The 14,777-nt window shown below is 40.4% G+C and overlaps 1 protein-coding gene across 5 annotated transcripts in view; it reads left to right on the plus strand.

Moving 5' to 3' along the window:
* The window catches only part of OSBPL9 (oxysterol binding protein like 9), a 63,680-nt gene that overhangs the window by 19,702 nt on the left and 29,201 nt on the right, over positions 1-14,777 (plus strand). For 4 of the 5 annotated variants that reach the window (XM_062623194.1, XM_062623195.1, XM_062623197.1 and 1 more), the window contains exons 4-5: positions 5,881-5,957; positions 14,459-14,554. In XM_062623194.1, coding sequence (XP_062479178.1) covers positions 5,881-5,957; positions 14,459-14,554 — 173 coding nt within the window. Of the gene's footprint in view, positions 1-5,880; positions 5,958-8,234; positions 8,348-14,458; positions 14,555-14,777 lie in introns of those variants that run through there. The other variant, XM_062623198.1, reaches the window with a different exon arrangement.

Consider the following 14,777-nt stretch of genomic DNA (forward strand, 5'->3'; position numbering starts at 1 on the left):
GGCTGCATAATTGACTCTATTGACTCTGTGGGTGTAATAGACTTTTTTTCACTGACTTCTGCCTGTAAGTAGGTCACAGTGAATGAAAATAAAGTACACATTTTGTGTCAGTATGGTGTATTTATAAGTAATCTAGTGATTTTATTAACTAATTCTGGAGGTTTCTTTTCATCCTAATGCCCATGTAGATGCACACGGGGGAAAAAAAGACACCAGTATGCTAATTCAGACGTGATACGTTTTGTGTATTCTGTCTTCCAAGTACTGCTGTGCATGACCTAGAAATGCTAGTGGTAGATGCTGTATCATGGAACAGAGTTGTTAAAGTTGTTTATTTCTGATCTTTAGATGCTATCAAGCTTAGGCTGGAAAAAGTAATCTGTTTTATGCTGTACTTTAGCATTTGGTATATGTTATATAAACAGATACAAGCTCTTCACAACAAATTAAATATTATAGGAAGTCTGAATTACAAGCTTTATTCTCTATTTGGGAAATTAATAGAGGCTGAGAGCATTTAATGTACTTGTATTTGATTCGCCTTCTTATCCTCTTGGAATAGAACTTTTCAAAATCCCTGCCATATCTGATTTGACAGTTGGGGAGGTTCAGAGATAAGGGACCATTTTAGGAGCTGTAAAACATCATTTTTGTGAATTACAGAAAATTCTCAGTGGAAGCAATGATTCCTATCTTTGTTATATTTTTCATTCTACAGTTTTCTCCTTGGTAAAATAATTGCTTTTCTTTCTTTGTACCTCCTCTAGAAAAGAGTTCAGAATTTTTTTTTTAGTATAAAATGGATGTAAATGAATACGCTCAAGCAGACAGATCACAGAAAAAAAAATGCACGTCTTTAAAATATTATCATATTGAGATAATATTACAATATTGAGAACAGTCAGCCACTGGGTAATCTTCCTAGGGAAGTGGTGGATTCCCCAATGGTGGATACTTTAAAGATGCAGCTGGAGGGGGAGCTGGACCATCCTGTCTAGACTGTGCTTTTGCCGAGAAAGGTTGGACCAGATGATCCTTGAGGTCACTTCCAACTTGGTATTTTATGATTCTGTTATTTTAAATCTCTCTGCAACGCAATTACATAGTTTTTAAGTGTGATTCTCTGAACTAGTCATAAATAGGACTGTGACTGTGTTAAGTACCTTGTGGTTGCCTCAGACATGCCTGAGGTGTCACAATAAATTATACAGGTACTTTTCAAAGCATGCTCTGTAGACACAGAGGAGTGAAAGGTTAAGCATATGGGGACAAATTGTAACCTACCTCATAAATACCTCTTGTAGAAAAATGTGGCATAGTCATGGTAAATTTGCAGGGACCCAGCCATTAATGATTCCAGCCTCTTGCAGTGATTATGTAGCTTTTTGTGGATTTAGCTGGTTCCATGTGCAAATGTTCACTGTTAAATTGCAGTAAAAACTGAGTTAATGATTCTAGAGCTTAAAACAGAGAAAAGCACAGGGACTATTAGTGTTCTCTCAACTGCAGACAGCACTGATGTTTTTGTGGGTAGTTGATGTCCTGGTACAATCTGAATTTCAGCTGACAAGGTAACTGTCACAGTAACTAAGAACCACAATGAATATTCATGTAGTGTCGTGGGTTCCTCTATTTAAGTTCTTTTTGTAATTAGTATTAAAAAAACTGAATCACTTACAAACAGCTGAAGCAACACCTTTATGGTTTTTAAGTGCCAGGTATTTCTCATGTAGATGTCTCAGTGTTATTTGTCTTTCATAATACTATTATTCTGGAGTCAGTGTAGGAAAGAGTAACATGTTTCTCTCTCTTGTCCCCTGACCTTGTTCTCTTTCTAGAAGATTTGTGTCAAGATGGACCAGATAGAATTCCTCCATTTTTGTATAAGCACAGTGACTACTAAAATTCCTTGGACTAGATAATAATTACCTTATCCCAAATATGTTGGCAGAAAGAAAGTCTGGAGTAGCTTTCCCATAGGAATTAGGGATGTGTGTGTGTTTGACTTTAAAATGGAGCCTGGTCAAATCATAGAATCATAGAATAATTAGGGTTGGAAAGGACCTTAACATGAGCAAAGTTTGAGTTATTTTGGAGTACTTCAGACATAGGGCTAGTCAGTGAGGCATTCTTGTTCCCTACCTGCTGAAAAGCAACTCCAGCATTTGCTGATGCAGGGTGGATATTATATAGTGTGCATCACAAATTTTTTAGCTGAAAAGATGTTAGAGCTTTTTCTTTGCCCAAAGTTGCCCTCTTTACATGAAAAAATGGCTTGGATATTTAGCTTTTGCTACAGATGGGTAGATAATGATCTCTGACCATTGTGTATAGGTTTTTCCCATAAATTGTTTCTGAGTGTGTTGGCTAATCTCTTTTTTGAATGTTCCCATTGATTTTTTTTTTTTTCATCAGTTTTTTTTTTTGGCAGCTATTCAGTTCTAAATTGCTTTTACCATTAGGGAGCTTTTACTTGCACCTACTCTTACAGCAGCCATTTTGATTAGATTAAATACAACTTTTCTTGCAGCTTGCTTTACTAAAATCAGCACCCTGCTGTTTTCTCCGTGGTTTTCTTAAAACAGTGTATGGAAGACAGCCAGGAAGATCTGATGGTGATGATAGATGGTCTGAAAGTTAAACCGGTGTCCTGAACACAGAGTGCTTAAAAGGTTACAGTACTGTGTGTTTCCATGCAGTAAGCAGTCTTCTCATGGCAGTGCTCCTGGGTTTATCCTGGCTGAGACTTCCCCTTAGTAGCAGGGTTGATGAGATTCATGTGTTCTACCTAAGGATAGATCATGCTATGCAGTTTCCAATATATGAGGAAAAATACAGCTTGCAGAACACTGGTAGAAAGAGCTATAAAAGGGCTATTAGAGGACTAGAAGCTTCGAAAGTTTAGTTTATTTATGAGCATGGGAAAGTGAGTTCAGTTTTTGAACTGTACTGATTTCTTGGTCTTCCCTGTTGCTACGAACCTTCCATGTCCTGTCAGTGATTCATAGACAAGTCTTCATGTGGTAACCTTTATTAATGGCCTGCTGTATAGTGAGGTAAGAAACTAATACAGTGACCTCTTTTTGCTGGCAGTACAGAAGATCATAGGAGGTCTGTTGCAATACAACGATTAATTCAGTGGTGTGCAGCGTAATAGTTCCTTTTTTAGTTTAGATAATTGTGAGCAAAAAACCTTGAACATGGGATTTTTTTTTGTCATATGAATCACTTACTAGCTACTCAGTGGCTTGTACCGGAGTTCCCCAGCAAGATGTTCTTTAGGACTGAGAGGTGATTGATTAAAAACAGAGCAAAACAGGAAAAACAGAAAACAAACCCAAGAAACTTCACACGTATTGAAAAATACTCACCACCACCCACTTTGAACTCACCTTTGCAAAGCTGAAGTGTTGATACATTTGGAATACTGGCCAATTAATGGCACAGGTAACTTATATGTTCACTATTCAATGGTGGCTTGTGTAAGAAGCATAAGCTTGATTATTACATGTGTCAGGACTAGGCAAAGGGACCTGTTCTTGGTGAGGAGAACTGAAGAAGCTAATAAGCGTTAAAATCACTGTCAGGGGAAAATACACCTGACTCTAATTGACTAATTCAGTAATTGAAATTAGTGTTAAAGTGCAGGCTATGCTGTGAGAAGAGAACAGGGTGTTCGTATGTGCATGTGTGTACCTAATGTGAAAAGGAGAATTACAATTTACACATTGCAAAATATATTTGACTTCATGCAGTCTTCTGGGCAGAGTTCACAGGGTTTCTGTCCCTTCCTCCTGTCTAGTTTCACTGCATTATAAACGTCTCCTCAGCACCTACTTCAGCTTTTCAGTTAAAATATAGAGAACTAATAGTAATCCCCCCTTTAATTTAGAAGTTCTTTCTAATGAGTTTTTGAGAGTTACTGACAGCAAAACCCAGCTTTTTAATACTTGCTGCAGTTCCTACAGGAAATTTGTTTACTTGCTGTTCTAAGTAACATTTAATGACTTTAACTTATTCCTACAGGCTTCCTTTGTGAATATGAGAGCACTTTGGGTAGTCTGGTGAATATGAGAGCACTTTCCCTTATGTCTGGTTTTTATTTGTACAGGTTAATGGTATCATTACCAGCATGCCTGTGGCAATTGATCACAGTTTACTATTTTAAAAGAACAATGAATAGGGGTTGTCTTGTAGGAAAATAAGTATTTTTAGAGAACTGGCTGCATTTCAAACCAGGCTTTTACCTTGTGTGTAATAGAAGTTTTGCCTCACTTCTCTGTGAGGCTCCCTCATCAGTTAACTGTGGAGCAAGTTTCTGTATCAGAAAGACATTCTGATGTATTTCTCACAAACTTGACATAAATGATCAGTACTTTGTTGGTGATTTTGTTATTTGACATAGTTCCTGTATATCTGCTGAAGTAAATGATGTAGTATGTTTACCTTGACATTGAGAGGGCTTTCTTTGAGGAGTCTAGAAAAATCTACAGCATCCTCCTCCTAAAACCAGGGAGACATAGAGAGCTTCTTCTGTGGATTTCCTATTCTCCTTCCTTCATCCCTTCCTCTGGCCAATTAAATATCCTTTATAAAAATGGATATGTGAAAAAATAATAAGTAATTTCCTAAATGAGGGTTTATTTAACTCATTTAGAAGATCTACGGTGGTTTTAAGTATGGATGGGTTTGAGCTGCAAAATTCCAAAGAATACAAGCAATGAAAACATAAGGTTAAGAAAGGGAACACTGAAAAACAAAGCACTTTGAGTCTGGAGAGCACATTTCAATATATTACCTTAAAGATATTTCCTCTGAATTCCATAACAAATAAGCCAGATAGGAATCTTAGTTCTCTGATTCATAATAGATGCTAGCTCAGTTAAGTTTTCCTTGCTTTTAGCAGGCTTCCTGTTTCTTTTAAATACCTTCCACTTGAATGAGGAACTAGAAACAATTGTCAATAACTATTCTAAATCTGTATATGGGCTAGTTTGTTTGCAGTCTATTTAATACCTGTGGATTTTTCTCATCTTTATTCACCTAGAGTCCGCTGGCCCTGCCTGCTCTTGTGTTCTTTAAACACTCTTAAAGCACAGACTTAGACTTGGATTCTTAATTAAAACTGCATGGTGGTCTCTTGCAGGAGTATGAAAATATTATTTGTGTTGCCATTAACATATGAATCAGGTTTTATTCAGTTTTTAAGTAGAATTGAGTTTAAAAAATGTTTATTATATACTTTAGTTTATTTGTGCTTCATTATTCACACTAGTGACTTGTTCGAGGTGTTTGTCGTGTCTTATGAATCCCTATCTGAAAGGCTAACCTATTCAAAGTTACACTGTACACGTGAAGTAGAATTGCTGGATAATTTATTAGAGGTTGAACAGCTTCTTGTAACTAAGAAAATTTGACAATAACTTAATGAATTCAATGAAGAGTGTCTGTGCAGACTCTCTTTGCATCTATGCCCCTACAGGTGGATAAGGGATAGATAATCACAAATAGCAAGAATACAAAACTATTCTTATATTTATCATATTTATCATATTCTTATATTTTTTATTTGACATGTATAGTACAGAGTCATTAGTAGAATAATTTTTCTACTAGAGCATAGAATTTTTTTGCTTACATGATTATTTAAAACATCTCTGCAGTACCATAGAGTACATTAACATAATAATGTTACAGAGCTGTAACCACAGAAGAATAAACAGGATATTAAGACAACCGTGGAATTAGGTCCTTGATGACTTCACAAAGATAGTATTATTTATTTTCCATATTTAGGGAGGACATCTGATCTGTTTGCTTATGGCTTTTAGTATAGAAGACTGCATATAATTTAACAATCTCTTTTGAATACTTTTTCAGCTCGAGATGCTGATGAGAGAGAAAAGTGGATTCATGCTTTAGAGGACACCATTCTCCGCCATACCCTCCAGCTTCAGGCAAGTTTCAATTTCACTTCTAGCATGTTTTACTTTCTTTTTCTCAAAGTAATGAATTACAGTGGCATGACTGCTAACAAATCCTGTATAACATCTGATCATAGCCTATGCAGTCATATATAGTAAGATACAAGTATCAGTACCTGAGATTAGGTTTGAGTCTTTCTGTTACTAGTTTCTTGTTTTACCATCATGAAAAGTCAGCATAAGTCTTCTCTTTAGTAACTCATGTTTTTAACTGACAGTAACAGACTTACTGTTGTATATGTATTGGATATCATTGGGTATAAGGAAGAAATTCTTTCCTGTTAGGGTGGTGAGGCACTGGAATGGGTTGCTCAGGGAGGTTGTGAATGCTCCATCCCTGACAGTGTTCAAGTCCAGGTTGGACAAAGCCTTGGGTGGCATGGTTTAGTGTGAGGTGTCCCTGCCCATGGCAAGGGGGTTGGAACTGAATGATCTTAAGGTCCTTTCCAACCCTAACTATTCTGTGGTTCTATGTAGTTATTTTTTTTTAACCAGGAGTTAGTGATTTTTGGGTCAAGCCTGTTGTGTGCTTCTACACCACCTAATTTTGAAATTAAAATGAGACAGCAGCATTGAACATCTTTCTGGATGACAAAAATAGTAAATAGCTATGTTTAAATCCACTGTGTAAGCTGGATATCAGCAGTTTCCTAGTTCTAAAAGCAGATGGTTGGACTGAGAGTTGTTAGTGCTAGTTATGTAAGATCAGTTTCTGGCAATGTTCTTGACTTGGTCGTGTCCATAAGACTTGCTAAACCTTTATTTTTGCCCTGGAGAGAAACCCAGCTCTTCATGAAAGGGACTTTCTCATAGTTGGTTTGTACCACAAAAGTGTGTGCTGACAGTGTAGAAATCTTAAAACACGTATGCCTTATTTGTGTTGATATAATTTTGGTATGCTTTTGGAGTATGGCAAGAGAATTTGGTCTCTCAATGATTGCAAAGAAAGATACATTAAAATACCTAATATCCCTAATGTAGAGAGACTGATTCAGATGTTTGCCTAGTCTAAAGAGTTAGAACAAGCCTGAATTTATGCCACCCAAATTTAGGCACTTGTGCTATCTCAATCAATTTACCTTAATTTCCCAATAAACAGTGGTTTCTGGTCTTTTTCACTACTAAAGACCACTGCAGATTTTCTAGTGGACAGCAGATCCCTGGATAAAAATTCCAGTTTGCCAATCAGCTTTGTATCCCTAGTAACATGTCATGGATATTTGAGAAGTAATCTCTTCATCTGGACAGTGTCTGAGCACACTGAAGAACTCTGTTCTGCAGCAGGTGTGAGGAGACAGAGAGTATCATGTGGATTTAGAAGGGTCAGCTCACTCCCAAAGGATGCTTCTTTCCCCATCTTCAGCAAGGAGAAGGTGAATAGGTGAACATTAGTGGTCCTATTCAGGTTCTGAAATGAAGGAATCTATGCAGTTTTCTCCACCTGAAAGACTTTTTGTGGCTTGGAGATACAGAGCACAGAAATGAAACACCAGGATGCACTGTGGTTTTTATCACACATGCTTCCATGCTCTCTAGAAATGGTGACTGTAGTTTTTATGGGAAGACACAGATTTCAGGATTACCACTAATAATGGAAGTGTTTCCTGCTAACATTACCTGCTCACGTTCCAGGAGGGCTTTTTCTTTTCCAAGTAAGGCATATTTAGATAAAAAAGCCTCTGTTAGTAATTTATCTAGTAATCTTTGAGAGAATTACTGAAAAATCTAAAACTGATTACCAAGCACCAAATCCTCATCCCTCTTAAGTATGTTCCCCATTGAGTGTAACACCTTGTGGCCCACCACTGCGTTCACCATTCATTTTCAAGCCCCTTCTGCAGTGTGCTAGTCACATAACCTTTTTGTTCGAGGCCCTTGCTTTTGGGTGAGCTGGGATCCAGTTCAAGGCTCGTCATCTCCTTTGGCTTGAGCTGCTGAGGAGATACCGGTGAAAGAATGAAACAGGACTGTACCCCCTTGCTACACAGCTTTATTCCATGAGCAGGGAGGAAGGGCGGCCATCGCCGGTGCCCCTCTCCTAGCTGAAACCTCTGAGTGCCTCCTGATAGCGGCCCGCTGCCCGCCCGCTCCTCACGGAGGTTCAGCCGCTGCCGGGGCACCCCCTTCCCGGTGAGCGCCATTCCCCGCAGGGAGGATCGGGCGCCGCCCGCCCGCCAATCGGCGGCCGCCTTATTCGTGATGTGGGCGAGCGGCGGGGCCGGAGCCACGGCCTCGGGGAGGGTCCTGCCCTCCCCTCCCCGCTCCTCCAGTGCCCTCCCCGGCCGAGGCGGCGCTGCCGGGGCCCGGCGGGCGGGCAGCCAGCCCCACCGCTCTGCGCCGCGCCGCGCGGAGGAATGGCCGGTGTGAGTACGGGGCAGGGAAGGACGGGCCGGGGGGGCAGGTGCCGGGGCTGCCGGGTGCCCTTCCCGCCGCGGCGCCTCACGACTGGGAGCCGAGCGCTGCCTCCTGCCCGCAGCGGCCGAACGGCTCCGGCCGCTGCCAGTCCTAGTTGAGGCTGGAGAGGCCCTCGGGTCGGCCCCAAGGCAGAGGTCGGTGTTAGGCAGCCCTCCGGAGCAGGGTCCAGCGGGGCGGGCGGGCAGGGCCTCCTGTACAGGGGGCCTGGCGGAGCCTCCGGGAGCGGCTGTGGTTCCTCAACAGGAGCGCTGCCGAGTTCGTGTGCCCTGCGTGCCCGCAGGGATGCTTTCATCCGGTTACAAGAGCTCCTTGTATACAAACACGCCCTGTCTTCCGTTAACATTTAAAACAAAACGCCGCTTCATGCACTTGATGTTCTTTTGCTTTCCTATTTATCTGGACAATAAAGTCAAATGAGTTCTTTCGGAAGATTATTGGCTCAACGGGTATGGATGGGGGTTGAGTACTGTAGCAGAGATTACTTTCTGTGAGGGTATTTTCTTGGGTTCTTAGTTTCTGTCACAAACAGAAGCATAGTTATCTGTCAGATAAAACCTTTATACATCTGGTTTTGTCCAAAATGATGTATCTTTTTCTGAGTCTTTTTCAGATTTCCATGCCTGTTCTGGTACTGGAGTGTTTGAGTTTGGAAAGTCAGACTTTGGGGAAGTTTCCTTCGTAGTGTAAAACACACATCTGTTAGACTGTTAGATCTGTTAGAGAAAGCATACTGAAACTTAGTTCCTGTGTTGTGTGAACCATATCAGCAAGGATAAGGAATTAATGCAAGGTGGAGAGGTGAAGTGGTGTCTGGGTGTTCTCTAGTCTGATTACTCTTGCTAAGTTTATTTTTGCCTACAGTGTTGTCCTTCAGTCATGATAATGGAAGTGTTTTTGAAACAGTTAAGAATAATTAAACACACACTTCCCACAACAAGCCTAAACTTGCAAGAATGAGCTACAGTCAAGGAGCTGAGGGAGAACTGAGTCATAAATAGAATGAGTAACGGGATCCTTGCTGTCCAGAGAGCTGACAGTAATGTGTCCAAATGAAGTAAGAATAGGGAGGAAATGTTTCAGATACACTTGTAATGAAATTTCTCTAGATCCTGAAACTGAAGCCTGTTGTTCTGCTTGCTGTGTTTTTGTATGTTGTTGTATTAAAGGCATTACTAAAAATATGCACAGTTCCTAAGGATTAGCTTTGCCTATTGAAAAGCCCTTGAACAGTCAATGGTGTGATAGCATTGGAAGTACAGCTCTGAATCCAACAGTGCTTTTCCCTTTCCCCTTCCCAAGATGTTATTGTTGTGGCATTACGAGGTCAGCAGCTTTGCAGTGGCTGCACATCAGTTGCTTTACACCCACGAGAGATAAGGGGGGTGGAGGGTGAGCATGGGGTGAAGGTGTATTGTGGCTGAGCTTTCTTGTTTGCCTGGGCAGAGGTAGGAGGGTGAGAAGTTACCTCAAATTTTCTTCTGTTCCTCAGCACCATCTTATGTCAAACAGCAATCCCATTCAGACAGGAGGTGCTTCTAGTTATCTTGTTTAGCATAAACGTCCTTGTCTGTCTTTCAAGTGCCACCCTAGTGCTACATGTACTTTTTGCCTCTGGAATTCTCTTGTGTGTGAAACCCACTTGAAGATAACTCATGTCTTTTAGGACCACAGTAACTTTCTTCTTTGATCCGAGAGTTGCAAGACTGCTGTTAAAATATGAATCTACCTGGAGAACACCAGTAACTATATTCTTGTTCAGTAAAAAGACTGACTAAATTTTAAATGGCTGAATGTGTGCCTGTATTCTGGTAGTGTTAGGATCCTGTCTGTAGGATCCTGAACTGGAGGGATGAGCAATACTTGGGGGGAGGGGGAAAGGGTGAGATTTCCCCTCCCTCTCCTCTTTCCCTGTGTTATCCAAAGATTTCAAACTTACTCTTGCCTTAAATCTCATGTCTTGAAATGTACTTTTCCTTTCTGCCATTCTAGTGCTGCTAGAGTATCTTGGTGTCTTAAAGTGGCAACTAAAGACACTGTTGAGAATTGCATAAAAGACAACTAACTGCCAACTTGTTTTAAAATAAAAATACAAAGCTGAAACTTGCACATTCCACAAATAGGATGTCTTTCATGCTTTCTGAGTAGATATGACAGTGATAATCCACATTAGAGAGTCTTTAAATGCTTGTAGGCTACAAACAATTTCCTACCCAAACTTATGAAAACCTTTCAGGTAATGCCTCAAATTATTTCTGCCTCTAAGGGGGCTCCCTGTGGAGACAAAGGGACTGAAAAGTAACCAGATAACCTTCATAATTTAAACAGGGTATTTACTTCAGAAGTAGCAAATAGCAGGGTAAGAAAATGATACGTGAAGAAGCAAATCTGGGATGGTTGCTGTGAAGACTGATACAATGGCTTAAAAATGCGAAGAGTTCACCATGGTTTCACCAGTACTTCAGAGTTGGTACTGCTGCTGGAAGCAGTCCTGTCTCGCTTCTCGTAGCAAAAGGGAAGAGGCAGTAGGCAAGAACAGCTGAAGCTGGAACTGGATTCTGGTCTGGCCCAATCCAGAACTTCTTTTGCTGCTGTCCTGCCTTTCTGAGTTTAGTTTTAACCCAGGTTAGTTTCCACATTGAGATTTTAAACCTATTTTGAGACATTCACATTCCAAGCTTTCAGTATTGCTTTAAAAGTCTAGCAGAGGAAAAAGATGCTTATCTTTGTCACAAATAAAAGACAAGAAGGTGCCATTGTTTATTGCCCTTACTAGTAGATTTGTTGATTTTCCTCAGTTTTCTGTCACTTTTTGCCTATTTTTGTAGGCAGTGTCCTACTTGACAGAATCAAACATGCTGTAGGCAAGGGATACGTTTCTGCTGAGGTATTGCGGATGGAGGGAAAACACTTACTTGCTTAAAACACAGTTTAAACTAACTGCCACAAGATTTTTTCTCTGTTACTTGGAATCCTAACACGATGAAGAATACAGCAGAAGTATCCTCAGAACGACAAGGAAGCCTGCTCTGTACAGCTTTCTCTTTTCCTCCCCAAATATAGCTATTCTGGAAGGACAGCTCTTGTCAAGTCCTCGCTGTTGCCTCTATCTTTTCCTTTGTTTTCCTGCCTTCATTACTGTTTGTTTTTCACAGAGGTCGAGTTGCTGTAATGCTTTTATTTGCTAAATATATTTAAATTTTTCTGGTATGCTGCTTCTAAGGGTGATGCAGTCTTTTCACCCCATCCTTGCCTAGCCTTTGAAGCTTTCGATATGTCCTGAAGAGAACATCCTAGAAGTTGTAGGAGGGAGGAAGGGATGAAGGAAAGAATGCTATGCTACCTTTGCTCTTGTCTCTAGAGTTGTTACCAATACAGGTTTCTTTGTGGGGAGGAGTCAGATATTAAATGTATTGTTTTGGGGAGTGGTGGGCAGACTGGAAGTCTGGTAAATTCCTTGCCTCCACAGCCAGTAGTAGTTGTTATTTGAGGTAAATAAAGTGTGCTTATCGATAGAACTAGTTATTCAGTGGAAAAACAGGTTATATTACTCTGGATTGGTACTGACAGTAAGAAAGAATCGGCGTGTTTCTGAAGATCTAAAGCAGTCTGGGTTCTTATTCTTTTTAATAAGTTGAATGTGCTTATTTTAAACTCTCATCATAACTTCAGCTGCAGAAGACCCCTCAAAGTTCCCTAGTCCAAGCCCCTTCTCATTGTGAAACCAGCTCATGCAGTTTTCCTGTATGAAAAAAAAGATGCAGTTTTGGTGTATGAAACCTGACCTCCAGGTGTTTTTAACTGAGTTTGCTAGGCCATTTGCTGAAATGATGGTGTTGGCTGCTAGCTGTGCAGACAATTCAATTTTCAACAGGGAAATAGAATACTCATTTCGCATAGTTTCATATCTAGTTTTGATGTAATTTAAACTTGACTGGTTTGAGGGAGTGTCAAAAGTTTCGTGATTGAGAGGATGCTCCTTTCTGCCTGTTAATTTCTTTTTGGTAACTTGTTACACTGGATGGTTTTTGTCTTCTCTTAGATTTCTGAGCATAGTCAAAATAGTTGTTTTCTTCCTCTCCCCCCTCCTTGTTTCAAAATATTATTCCTAAATTTGTCCAGTGTTAACTGTCTAATACAGGGTGAAGTATATTCTTTTCATGCTGGTTTACAAACTAATCTGTATTGATAGATTTACTGATGTAGAATGTTGTCAAGATTTGGGTGTTCATAGCAGAATTTATGATTTGGCAAATGAATAAAGAAGAGCATCTTCTACGGTCAGCACATGGCTGTATGTTGTAGGGTGTGCGTGATACTGCCCACATAGCTTGACAGGCCTAAGAGCAAGTCATTCCTGCATTGCACACAAGTGTTCACATCTCCGAAGAGCCATCAGTGAAGCTCTTAATATGATGACCCATTATCATATAAAAATAAAAGAAACTGTATTGACAGAGAAAATGTTATGCTGATATGGAACTTTGCTAATATAGGATTTTACAAATACCGATTGCTCATCTTCCCCTGTTTTAAATGTGGTTTTCCCCAATGGTTGGTCTTCATGCATTCAGACCTTTGAGGTTCTCAACTAGCTGTGCATCCTAGAAGTCCTGGCAGTGTTGAAGGCCAGGCTGGACAGAGCCTTGGGTGACATGGTCTAGTGTGAGGTGTCCCTGCCCATGGCAGGCAGGTTGGAACTGAGTGATCTTAAGGTCTTTTCCAAACCAAACCATTCTAAGATTCTATGAATTTTCTTCAGCTGGGAGTGCTTTGATATTTGTTCTGCAGTTCCATTTGCCTTAAAGGTATTCTATAAACAAACCTGAAATGTGTTTGCATAGCACATGTGCATAAAATCATAGAATAGTTAGGGTTGGAAAGGACCTTAAGATCATCCAGTTCCAACTCCCCTGCTATGGGCAGGGACACCTCACACTAAACCATGTCACCCAAGGCTTCATCCAACCTGGCCTTGCACACTGCCAGGGATGGAGCATTCACAACCTCCCTGGGTAACCCATTCCAGTGCCTCACCACCCTTACAGTAAAGAACTTCTTCCTTATACCCAATGTAAACTTCCCCTGTTTAAGTTTTAACCCATTACCCCTTGTCCTGTCACTACAGTCCCTCATGAAGAGTCCCTCCCCAGTATCCCTATAGGCCCCCTTCAGATACTGGAAGGTTGCTATGAGGTCTCCACGTAGCCTTCTCTTCTCCAGGCTGAGCAGCCCCAACATGAAGTCAGAAGTAATCAATTCCAAGAATCTTCTCTTTTCTTTTCTGTAATTAAAAATGTGGTGACCCAGAGGGAGTTCATTCAAGTCTTTATATACATGGTTTATCAGTTTAAAGGTAGAGATTATGTTGTATGCAGAAGTGGGCTTTGAGTTGTATATTGTGAAGGGAAACAACTTTTCAAGCAAGAAAATATAATCATTCTCGTGGCCCTGTTACTTTGTACTTGGGATATATGCAACAAAATGTAAGAAATCAAATACAGTGACAAGGATGGAAATCATTAGAGCTGTAAAGGAACCAGCAATAATTTTTTTTTTTTTTCAGCAGAAAGTTGGGTCCTTATTTTAGGCAAGATTCAGCACTTGGTGGTTTAGTTAGTTAACGGTTAGAAGCTGTGCGTTGAGCAGTGTTGTCTGAGTGTGGAAAGTGCAGTCATCCTATTGGGTTTGGTTTGTCTTCCTTAACTGAGATGTAGGGATATGAAATCACAAGACAGTCTTCAGAAAAATTTGAATTCTCCTTTACATTTTCAAAAGAAGCTTTAATTAGTGTAATTTAAGGGGATTCATTCAATCACAAGTAATGAAATACTCTGGTGTGTGCTGATTATACCGCCACTGAAAATGCATAGCAGTTTGCTGTTACTGATTTAGCTGCAAATAGAAGACAAATGCGTTCAGCTGTTTGCCTGTTTTTCCACATGGCACGATGAGAGGCAAGGCGTTATTTTATCAGTCAGCTGGCAGGCAAAACCCATAGTTTCGTTATCTCTTTTTCATCCTCCGTAACTAATAATATCTTTTATTCTTACTACATCTAGGGTGTGGATTCAGGATTTGTTCCCAGCGTTCATGATTTTGACAAGAAACTTACAGAGGCCGATGCTTACTTACAGATCTTGATAGACCAGTTGAAGGTATGGTGACTAACTGGTGTATTGGAGTCTGCTTGTCAGCATGGGTTTCAGGGTCTGACTGAAAGGAAGGTCAACAGAGGGAGAGACTGTTGAGAGAGGGAAAGAGTCATGTGTTATGCTTAGCACTTGGTCTAGTAATTGTGGGATGCAGAGAGAGCTCATCTGAATGAGCTGACCGAACTGGAGAAAACATCTTTTATTTTTACATATGAAGCGTGCCGAT

The sequence above is a fragment of the Pezoporus occidentalis genome, unplaced genomic scaffold (assembly GCF_034315485.1).
Source record: "Pezoporus occidentalis ecotype Australia unplaced genomic scaffold, CSIRO_AGI_Poc_V1 ctg25, whole genome shotgun sequence".
Taxonomy (NCBI): domain Eukaryota; kingdom Metazoa; phylum Chordata; class Aves; order Psittaciformes; family Psittacidae; genus Pezoporus; species Pezoporus occidentalis.